Source organism: Ornithodoros turicata, chromosome 3, assembly GCF_037126465.1.
Source record: "Ornithodoros turicata isolate Travis chromosome 3, ASM3712646v1, whole genome shotgun sequence".
Lineage (NCBI taxonomy): Eukaryota > Metazoa > Arthropoda > Arachnida > Ixodida > Argasidae > Ornithodoros > Ornithodoros turicata.
The window spans coordinates 13,130,203-13,142,194 of record NC_088203.1 but is presented as its reverse complement, the minus strand read 5'-3'; the positions used below and the strand labels follow the sequence as shown (position 1 = coordinate 13,142,194).

Genomic DNA, 11,992 nt, shown 5'->3' with positions numbered 1-11,992 from the left:
CTGACAGGCGGCCTTGTCTTTGTTCTGATGATGGGACATGTATTTTAACTATCGTATATCCCGCACGATTAAGAAAAATTCTGTGTGTTAGCAATAATAATAATAAAGGACCCAGGTAACGGAGGTAGGGGCGTTTTGTTGTCGGTGATACTCCTGCGTATTACGATAGATTATTCCAGGTTGGTCGTGAAAGATGATCAAACTGTCCGTTTGACAAATGTGAAGATGAAGCATTTCTCCCAGTTTTCTCCGCACAATATTGTACATTGCATAACGGAACATGTCGACAAAGCACACTCTGACTTTTTTGAATGTATGACCAAATAATTTCTCGTACTTGAACCCAATGCTACCCCAAATGCATAAATAGCACTTCACCTCACCATGAAATACGATTGTAAAAAATCACCATGTTTTTGGTTTTTCTCGTGTTTGTAAAAGCAGTTCGGCTCCAAAGGTACGACCCTGTGTAATGTTCACCTCAAAAACTTTCACTCCAAATTCGACGCGGATACGCCGCATTATTTATTTATTTATTTTTTAATTGTGATGTCATCGTTGTCCTGGTACCTTGCAGCTGGAGTCTGAAGACGAAGAGCGCATCTCCCGCGTGTTGAGGATGCAGCGTCAACATCGAGAGCAACTGTTACACGAGATGTCGCCCGGAGCTACAGCGCATCAACAGGCAGACAACAACAACAGCATCCAAGGAAACAGGCATCCAAAGCACACACCATCCGGAAATCGAAGACGTAAGACGTCACTTCCGGTTTCTTGACGGGACACTCCCGTTGACGGGATGATGGGTGGAGGTACCAAATGGGGGCGAACTAAAAACGACGATGTAGCGAAGGTATCCGTTCCCCTCCGCGTGGGTATTCCGTTCCTCAAAGCGGTAAACGCATTTGCTGGTTGATCACCGTCGCAGGTGATGTCTCCACGAACGTATCGGTCCCGAACCGGTTAATTGCACAAGGTACATGCCCTAAAATAAACGGTAGGAAAGTTCTGAAAGATTGATTTCTCTTCGCATGTCCTAGCTGGCCGCAAAGCTGCCACAAAAACGCTTGTCCACAGGAAAACAAATCTATAGAGCGCGGTTGTCCGACGTTGTCTCCATCGATGCGGGCGTCCAGCTGTGCATTTCCGCTCGTATTGGAGACACGGGTTGCAAAAAAAAAAAAATAATGTCGCATGAAGCGGTCACTTTTGGAACAGGTTGGGGTAGGTAACATGAAAAACTGTCTCTCGATGCTTTGAAACCAGTTTTGAACGGTAACCGAAGTTTTCTAAATCGGTTCGGTTCCGGTTCAGCTCCAAGACGGCGGAGGCCTTTTCGGTTCGATTGCGGCAAAAAGTAACGGTTCTTTCCGGTTCCTGTTCGGTTTGACGCTCTGCTGCAAACACGTCGTTGTTAGCCCTGAGCGAACTACTACTGTACTTGTGCTACTAGTCCACCTCTATATGTGCCCGCACTTTTAGTGAACTCTCTTAAAAAGATGAGTAATTTTGTTCTTTTCTGAGACTAGATGCATTGTCACAACCAGCGGTCCTTTTCGAGATTAAATACATGGAGGTTTAGAAGTTCAGGAAGACATATATAGTCCTAGGGAGTAAATTTCGGGGTCGGGGGACTAAAATGGGGAGTAACTGGCACTCTAGGGGGGTAGAAATTGCACTTGTTCCCCAATTTACTTTTTTTTTCTTCTTCTTCCCAGTCCTCTATTTTTGAATTACCTGGTTTCACGAACGGCACCTCGTGAGACAACTTCCCCTCATTTTATGAACCCTCGATTGACCAGTGAATCGTCTTTGAGGGAACGATCCAGAAATATCCCAGCCTTTTTGACCTCGATTCATGAGTAGATTAAACCAAGTGAGTCGGAGACCAACAAAGCACCACATATCTGACCGACATTACCGAGGGTGCGCCAGCTATGCATCAGGAAAGCGGTGTCCCCGGCAAGAACGGGTAAAAAAAGACTGTCCTTCTGGACGTTGAAATGGACGCATCCGGACGAGTACAGCCAAAGCAGTTGAGGATGAACTGAACATTACTCAGCAGAAGTAAGGTTTCTGTTCTAATCCGCTTTGATGTAAACACGTGTCCGGAACTAACGTAACTTCTCCACCCTAACAAAGCGCCGGAGTTTACTCACAATCACTTACACTTCTTCAAGACATAAGTAATCCCCGATACTTTATGGCCCCTGTCGCATGGCCATTGAACCAGAGCCGTTTATAGAGAGAGTTTGGCCATTAGGAGGAGCCTAACTTGAAGCGCGTCATGCGACGTCACGGCTGAACGACGTCCCTCGCCGTGCCCTATTGTTGTACCGTCGGCAGTCGGTCGCTGACGCCATGTTGATGCTGGTCATTGTTTACGATGCAAGGAGGGAAGCTACGTGTGTACATCGTCCTTCGAAAGCCCGTCGTCCTCGAACTCTCTCAGTTTGGCAACAAAGCCTCCTAATCACAGGTGCCTGTGGGTCACGAGGAGGTTATTCCTGACCCTGTAGATTACATTCACGGCGACCACAGAGCTGTCGACCAGCCTGCGGACAGCATCAAAATGGCGGGCACCAGATGGCTGATAGGCGGATTCCGCTTGGATTCAGGCTTTTTGGACGGTGCATCGACGGCTCTGACGTAAAAATGGGCTCCACTCATGAGGCGGCAAGAGATCATAGAATGATCAAACCCTCCAACCAGACGAGCTTATTAGGAGAGTTTGGCAATTGGGAGGAGCCTGTCTCAGAGCGCGCCATTGGACGTTGCTATCGCCTTGAAATCTCTCATTCCGCCATTTTGGGGCAGATGCACATCCTTGAAATACATAGAAATCTTCAGGAGTAAAGGCTCATTCACACATGCGTTTCAAAAAGCGGCGCCGCCTCAGCGTTCGCGGCGCCGCCGAGAGGGGCCTGTCACACATAGCCGAGCCGCCATCCTGAAAACGCGCTTCGTCGTTGTTGCTACGTCAAGATCGTACCGACACTTCCAGCTCTCTTCCTCAAAATTTACATCGTGAAGCATGTAATCCATTTTATAATTATCGTGAAGCATTTCTGCTGGAATCAGCAATCGTTGGTACGGCAGACGTGACAAAATAGCAAAGAAAGAACGGCAGAAGAAGCGAGACACATGTTTACCTACCGACGACCAACACACGGTTACACACAGGTCGTATTTATTTTCGTTGATTCCGTGGTTTGCGCAAATTCTCAGCTCATCGTTGACAGCTCAGACACCAAACAACTATTGGTGACAAGGAATTTACTCACGCGGAAGCACCAAACACATACACACGCACAAATGACAAAAGATCCCAGCGCGGTATCGGGAGGCCTGCCATTGCCCGCCGGCGCCAAAAGGACGCCACCTCCACCCCTCCGAGCGCTCCGATTGGCTGGATGAAAAGCGTTCGCGTTTCTGCCCTCCGAAGCTGCAGCACGGAGCGGTTCTCGAAAAGCGGCTGGAAACGCTCCGCGGCTCGCGTTTCGCGGCGCCGCGAACGCAAAACGTGTTCAAAAAACGCATGTGTGAATCCAGCTTAAGGAAACCTACGAAACTGGGACGTACGGGCGAAGGGAGCGCCATATTGAATCAGCTGCTGTTGCCGTGGCGCGTGCAAAAAAGGAATCCAGTAAGCCTACAGCAAACATAACGCCAAAAATGTTTTTGAAACAGTAACACACAGCCCGAATTCATGAAACCTTGAGATATATGAAAACACACACACACGGAGAAATAAAAACACGACACGGACGCCACATGGGGACGCCGTCTCCGCCGCTGCCTCAACCAGACCAACCAGCCTTGACTACAAGCCTGGATAGGGGCGGACACTGACAAAACACGTAGCCAACGGAAGCAGAGGAGCAACCGAGCAAGTGTTGCAACAGTTTTCGGAACTGTGGCTACTTTCGCGGGCTAGAAATACGCGACGTTTCCTCGTCTGATTCAATATGGCTGCTTCCGAGCGCATACATTGAGAGAGGGAAGAGCCCCGTTCTAGTTCTTTGCTCTCCTCCGATCCTCCTCCCCGCCTTTCCTTGTAGCCTCTCTCCGTAAGATTTCTATGTTGAAATCCCCCCCTTGCCGCCGCGGCTCGCCTTTCATCCAGGTCCAGTGGGCGGAGCGATGACGGCTCTGACGTCACGGCAGCTCCACATCTCCGGGCGACAAAAGATCACAGAATAGCCAAACTCTCCTCATAAACGGCTCTGTCTCCAATATGTGCATAGCGCCACCAAGCGAAGAACGTTTCAACTTCTCAGAGAGCATTGGAATCAATGTCCCTTGACAGGTTGACACGTTACGAGCTTGATAGCGCAAGGCCCGCATTCAATGCTCATTGGTATAAAGGATTGGATTGAAGAGTGCACAGTGAGACAACAGTTTCTGTTCCAACTGTCAGCGGCTTCCAACCTCATGATAGGCTTCAGCGCCGATCCATCTTCACTGGGTCGTCGGACTGAGAGCTTAGCGCCGCTTTGAACAGTGGAAACTTGCTGATAAAAAAAATAAAAAAAGGAGAAGGCCTCCAATGTGTTTCGATTCCTTCGCTCTCGCCCGATTGTCCATTAGGAGTCAAGTTCGGCGAAAATGAAGCGTGAAGGACAGTTCTCCCTAGGTTCTCTCTTCCTCATTCCAGCTAATCTACCGGGATACAACGCGTGCGCAAGGAGCGCTCGGATCTGAAATCGTCTATTGGAGTAGCAAGCCGAACTACCTGGCTAATATCTCTCAATCTCACGATCATAAACAGGGCGAAGAATTCTATGCCGGCTTGCACTCGTCTGGTCTACTCATTGCTAGAGTCACTAAATAGGCAGCAGAGATTGACACGCCGGCGAGCGAGCCCGCCGTCTTGAGTCATGCGCAGCTGCGTCGCCTCCGGGGGCGCACGCAGTCTCCCCCTTCTCCCGTGGAGAACAATGCGCGGTCGAGCCAGCGCGCAACCGAGGAATCCGGTTTTGGACGGAGGTGACTCAACATGGAGGCGAGTTCTTGGAAGGAGAAGAAACCACGTGACACGATCTGCCCAATCGCAGACACCGAATGGCGGCTCCGACGCGGACAAGGAATACGATACTCTGTGCCCCTATTTAGTGACTCTAGTCGTTTGCGAAGTCCAACTCTTTTGAAGTCGAGCTCTGCTTTCATATTACCCTCCCCCCTCTCTCTCTTAAGCATCTTGACGAAATCGTGCTCAAAAGCTCCGCAATGTGTGTGCAGCTGGAGATTACATGTACTGTGTCACGACCACAGAGACCATAAGGACGAGACGAGACCTGGATAATCGATAATCGACTGAAAGGGGGCGAACAATTCGGTAGATGTATCACGTGGGATCAATAGCTTGGGCATTGCGTGTGGGGCGAATATCCAGAGAAGGAACGAAAATGTTTCGACAAAAGGTGGAAACGGTAGCGCAGTTTCGAGTGATTCCGAAGCTGTGCAGAGACTTTTACTGTCGCGGTTTTTGCTAACCATTTACCAGGGATTTAACGAAGTATAAAATTACTTAAATTAGACAGAATTTCCGGTGCAGAAATTAGCTAGCGAGGGTCGTACGTGCGACCTGAGTATTTTAGTTGAAGAGTGCGTCACAGTATGGGTGAAAAGGCGCCAGCAGTTGGGATTCAAGTATTTGATTGTCGAGAGTTTCAATTCAATTGAATTGAAGTCCTTCTATGTTTCATTTCCCCAGCTACTACTACGATACGTAAGTATTTCGAAGTCGCTGCTTTGTAGGGGGAGCAGCGAAGTTAAAACCACACTTGATAAAGCGCACAACTGCCACGGTATTCTGCACGGAATGCCGTGAATGACAAACAGATGATTATCAAGATATCGATTCATAAGGTGCTGCCACCAAACACACAAAACTTGTGACGTACGACTTGCAATGGCCGACTTTCCCTCAATACACGCTCTCGCGATGTAAAAAAAAAAATTCCTCCTCCCCCTGTCCCCCACTCCTTCCTGCTGTACTCTCTCCAGCTGTCCACATCTGTACGCCGCTCATAGCCACACTTGCTTAGCGGCGCTAATACGCAATAAAATAAAAAATATCCAAGGTCCGTTTTCAACTGTATCAGCGCAGCGCCACCTATACACAGAAAGGCTGCTTATTGCGTCCTCTCCCCCCTTCGCCACGTGGACATATAAAGTCAGAATTCGTCCACTGCTGCGATTCGCCGTTCTGCGAATTCAAGAACTCGCAAATGATTGCAGCTTATATACTTGGAACCTGTAGACCCGAATATGTAGGGAAAAAAAGGTGTACCGCGCTTTCCAGAAAATCAGTTTTGAGAAAGATATATGGGACCGTTTCGCGCTTTAATTATTTCCAAGTTTTCCCATTTAGTACGCAGGGACGTTCAATCAGCGGGGACGTTCATTACTCGCAGACGACGGTGGTTCGTCTTCATGGCCACGACCGCTGAAAGCGTTCGTGGCTGAAAGCGTTCGTGATTGGCTACCGCCGTTGATAACACGATTCTGATTGGCTGACTCTTAGTTGTTACGTCACGTCGACGAGTAAGCAGGCTTTCTCTATCTAAGTGGTGTTGCCTTGGCCCTACTATCACTGTTGTCGGTAGATAGAAGTAACGTCATCGAAAGAGCGAAAAAGATAAAAGCTCCCTCATCGAAAATGTACGGCAGCGGGTCCAGGCAACACCTCCTAGATAGTCGAAGGCCTGCTGCTGCTACGACGTCAATGAAAGAGCGAACAAGAAGAAAGCTCGAAGCAGCTCGCAAAGCTCATGCAGACCTCCGCCTGTGACGTTGGGCGCGGGCCTTGTGCTATCTAGGAGGTGTTGGTGCAGGTGCGTGATGTTATAGACGACCCTCTGTTTACAAACATGTGACGTCACGAGAGCACCGGTTCGAGGTTATATTTTGCTGTGGTGGGCAAGAAACGGGAAAAACGCGTCGTCTGATAGGCTGATAAAGCTGACATTACCCACCAGCGTGCTTTGCTCGGCGGCGTTACGTCATCAGTGACGTAGGGGCTCAGGTACTCTATACGAAAGAGTACTGAGGCCTTTTGTGATCTAGTGCAGTGTTTTTCAACCGGGGTTCCGCGACCTTCTTCCGTGCACTGTTCGGAACCCGTGAGTGTAACTTGACCTTCTACCAAGGCTCGCTTCGGACAGCCTTGTTATGGGACCGTGCTCGACATTTCATCTTTAGATTTGGCATTGACATAGAGATCGCATTACCATGTTGCAGCGGCTGACGGTCATTGCAAAGACTCTTGCAAAGGCGGACATTGGCCCAACAAGCAGCTCACCTCGACAATTATTTCTCCGCGCGTTTGCTTTTCTCTTGTGTTTCGAAAGCATTACAAGCACTTGGAAAGTCGGAACTACTTCAGAGACGCTTCGGAGTTACTCCCCTGCCTACGTGTATATTATATACAGGATGTACACGCATCAGTGGCAACCCACAATGCGTTATCTGCAGGGAAGCGTTGTGAAACAGTCGAATGAATCCGGCAATCCTCAAGCGGTATATCTTGCGACGAAACAATAAACGATTGAATACATTTTAACTAAACGGTTCAATGTTTTTTTAAACGATAAGTATTGAATATAGTAAATATAAGTGATAAATAATAACCTTTAAATAATTACTTAATTAAATATTTAATGAAGTTTGAACAAAAACTTGCTACTTGTACGACATCCAGTTCGCTAACCCACTTCTACACAGTTGATCTAGTAGAATAGTGTTCTTGAGGTTGTGCTGGCACGATCACGGGTTCCTTCAAATAACAAAAGTTGAGAACCACTGATCTAGGTGGCTCGCCTAACTGGCGGAGATGCCTGGAGTCATGACAGAGCAGGGTAAGTTTTGGCATACGCAGTGCCGTTTTTCTAGGCCTTCATAACCCGCCTTGCTATAAGGCTTGCTATGTAAGTCTAAACTCTCAAACCAGTAGTCTCCGTGCGCTCCTTAGCCTCGTTCTCAGCGACGACGCAACAGGGGTGGACTGCCAAAATTGCTCTTCCATGACAACCACGGGGTGGCAGCACTAATGGCGTCGCCCATTCCTTGAATCGCGTTTTTTGTGTATAAGGCTTGGAATGCAAGTTCACATCGATGCATATGACCGCCTTTTATATTTATTTATCCAGCTTAAACCTGGGGGCGAAAATGTGATCGTAGTTTCGGTTTGCCCAAAGTGCCAAAACGTTCACGACAGACTCTAGAAGAATTAAAAGAATAAACCGGTTGGTCATGAGAGGTGATCACCTAAAGCTTACCTAAAGCTACCTTACGAAGGTAATTACGTAAAGCAGGCCATGCTGCACCGACTTCTTCAGTTTTCAGGAGCATTCGAGCTACAAATCCATTTTTTCCCGCAAAATCCAATTTTTGCCCCGTTTACGCCATGTCTCGGAAACATGAGACACTTTGGTGTCGTGAAACACTTGAGGACATGAGACACTTTGGTATAGTTTGTGTGTCGTGAACTGTATAACAAATAGACACCATTAAAGACTGTGGTGGTGTTCTACTCGTTAGGCATGTGCTAGTAATTGTTTTCGAGCTGAAACGGATACGAAGCAAATAGTTGTACGACCGGAAGGGATAACACATGCAGCACATGACGAAAAGTATAACCCCGAGACAGAGGCAACACACGGACAACCTTCCTCTGTTACTTTCCGTCGCGTTTTCACCGGTTAGCCTGCACTTTGAGTCTTACACACGCAGCAAATGCACGGATATAAACATTTGTACACCACATGTATACGCGATATATTCATAGGGATCAGAATATGAAGTAGCGCTCATTTTGTCTTGAACGCCATCTCTTGTGCAGTCTTCGGCCCTGTGTGTGCACTTTGGATCTATTCGAATATACTATTCGGTTTGGATGAATCACCGATGCGATTCAAAATAGAGTATAGAATTAGAATATAGGATTATTCGCCTCGGTATTTATAAAAAAAGATCGAATATGCGTACAAGGCTAGTTCTCATCCATGGTATGGTTTCACCTATGTCATGTGTTGCCCTGTTTCCGCCGTTCCAAACACGATTCTGGGTCGGAAAAACTGCAACTAATGCCCTCGCCACACGGCAGACTGAATGCATTAAACGGAATGTCAGCAACTTCACCTCCTAACAAACTGTCATCTCGAATGACATCCGTTCTCTCGCCTGATTCTCGGACCTCTACCCGACCTCTACCGGACCACTCGTTGCTCGGACCTCTACCCGAGAAACGTCATCATGACGTTGGTAGACATACTGAAACCGAAACAAACCGGAAGGGGATGGTTGGGCTCCCTTTCAGGTACATACCATCGTAGTCCCCTCAAGACCATGGCTTTCGTGCGCGACCTTATTCGCCCCTATAGCTTCGAGCGTAGTTCAAGTCCACCAAATTGGTGGCGCTGTCGAACACAATGACGTCATTTCTTTACAAATAGGGAGGCGGTCTAATTTGTCACAAAAAAAGCCCGGGAGAGAACGATGTCATTCGAGATTATGGTGAGGTTACCGCTATTCCGTTTAATTGTCGTGTGATTAGGGTAGAAAACAGCGTGGCCGTGTCCAAAATATACACGGGACATGTCGGTACACTCCCCTTTTGATCCGTATTGCTTACCATTTGGTACCCTTGGCTAACAGTTTGAATTTCTTCCAAAAAATTACAGCAAGAAGCGCTGTTGGACGATTGCCATCAGGAAGACACGGTGGCAAGGACAAGTGGGGAGAACGTAAGTTGTGCTTTTACTTTCCAGGTGAGAAATGGGAACACACACGAACTTATTAATAAACAGAATGCAAGTAAGCTGGTGTAAGCTACCTGTTTGTAACATTTGCCTGAATATCAGTTCGTTGCGTATGCAAACCGGAAGTCACTGTGAGTGTCGTCAGGGTAGCAAAAGTACGTGCTGGCATAAAATTAAATTTGCTTTATAACTTTCTCAGTATGACAATTTTCTTGTAGCAGCAACTTTCTTATAACAGTTCTTTGTTTGCATGGAATGGAGAAAAAACTGGTGATGACGAATATCGTTTTTGCAGTTCAGTTGTACGCCCAGGTATACGTACAGTATATGAAAGTACAAGATTCAAATACAGCAATATACATATACAGCAATATACAACAGATAGCAATATAAAACAAAATACCAGTACAAGGGTCGTTCAATGTTGACCATAGCTCGGCGTTTCGGGCCTTCGAAACATCACACCTATCCCAAGCAGCACAATGTACTGAAAGTCGAGTGCAAGAGGGGTGGACGGTATGTGTCTTATCAATGTTCTTCAGCTTCAGGAGTCTGTTCAAGGCCTTCCAACCAGGGTGTCGAACCGAAACGTTTTTCGTTCCGGTTACATCATAAACGATCCGGTACCGGTTCTGCTCCGGAGCAAAAAAATAACGGTTCAAACCGGTTATTAACCGGTTCCGCTTCTGCTGGGAATATTCATCCCCACAAGAAAAAAATCAATGTTACAAAATGTAAACCCGTTTATTCCGCATACATGGTATTTAGTATTAATAGACAGCTGTGAAACTGGTAGCTCCTGGTTCCTGTAGGTTACTGTCTGTTCAAATGGGCTTTCTCCTTTCTTGAAGCGCATGCTACAAACGGACCTGTTTGTCGTGATGTCATACGTAAAGTAAAGAAGTAAAGGGTGTGTGCAGAAAAACGTGACCCGCATTTAGGCCCATAGCTTGTTGCCTACCTAACTAACGAACTTCCGGTGGCGCATGATGGCGCATTTATGCGTTCGAAATCTGCAGAAAAAATGTGGAAGCCATACTCAGCTTAAAAAATAAACGGGACAACGGAAACGTCGGCTTCCGTGCATCAGAATAGGACAACAGGGTGGACAACAGGGTGTATGTGAAAGGGCAACATGGTGGACGTAGGAGAGATGTGTTCAAGTACCGCTAGGGGAGCTATCGGTGCATAAATCGAAACGATGTCCCACATTGGATGTTCATCGGCAGTACCCTTAGCGGTGCCTGCACATAACTCTCCTGAGACCGAAATGCACTACCATGCACTGTCATGACCGCCCTATTCTAATGCATGGAAGCCCTTGGTTTCGAGCTCTGTTTATTTTTTGACACTGAGTATGGCTTCCAGGATTTTTTTGTAGCTTTCGCACGCATAAATACGCCGTCGTGCGCCACCGGAAGTTCCTCGGCTAAGTAGACAACGAGTTACATGTAAAAATGCGGGTCACGTTTTTCAGCACACACCCTGTACTTTCTTGCTGGGTTGGAGCGATCGCGTCCCATCCGAATGTCTGTTGCTACTGTCTAGCCAGCAAGCACAACAGCACGAGTACGACGCAAATCGAGGAACACCTTCACTCACAAACGCGTTCGACGGCTCCGTTTTATTTTCTTCGTGTCCTGTCCACACAAGAGTTGCCACTTCGCACGGGCTTGCCTTCGCGTATACGTAAATGTATTCAACTTAGCTGCTCTCAAACAAGGGACACGTTGCGCGACATTACCGATAAAGAAGCCGTTATGCAGCCCTCTTGGGTCGCTGTTTAGTTGAGAGTTTGGGGGTATCAAATTAAAACGAACACTACGGCACATTGCTAGAGAATCACATGTACCTCTAAGCCAGTGTGCGTGCGCGAACGATAAACCATTACAAAGGGAGCCTAAGGGTCATAGTATACCGACATACATTCCACCGTAACCGTAACCCTCGTATAGTATCCGTGACATGACTTCAGAGCACACGACGTCTGTTTCATTCGCCTATCCGTAGTTCAAACCGGCGAAGTTTTTTCTTGGACCGAAAACCGTTTAATGTATTTTTCGGTTTCCCTCCTGCTCGAAAAAAACGTATACGGTTTCGATTCCGTTCCGGTTCGCACCAAAATAGCGGGGGTTTTTTTTTTTCGGTTCCGGTTTTCGGTTCGCTCCGACACCCTGCTTCCAACTACCCGTCCACCCCTATTGCACTCGACTTTCAGTACATTGTGC

At 47.4% G+C, this 11,992-nt stretch overlaps 1 protein-coding gene across 1 annotated transcript in view; it reads left to right on the top strand.

The window, feature by feature from the left end:
- Positions 1 to 11,992, top strand: part of LOC135387741 (centrosomal protein of 97 kDa-like) — a 69,433-nt gene that overhangs the window by 44,762 nt on the left and 12,679 nt on the right. Inside the window, exons 10-12 of the mRNA XM_064616839.1 lie at positions 578 to 752; positions 5,717 to 5,731; positions 9,687 to 9,749. Of these exons, the coding sequence (XP_064472909.1) occupies positions 578 to 752; positions 5,717 to 5,731; positions 9,687 to 9,749 (253 nt within the window). The remainder of the gene's footprint in view (positions 1 to 577; positions 753 to 5,716; positions 5,732 to 9,686; positions 9,750 to 11,992) is intronic.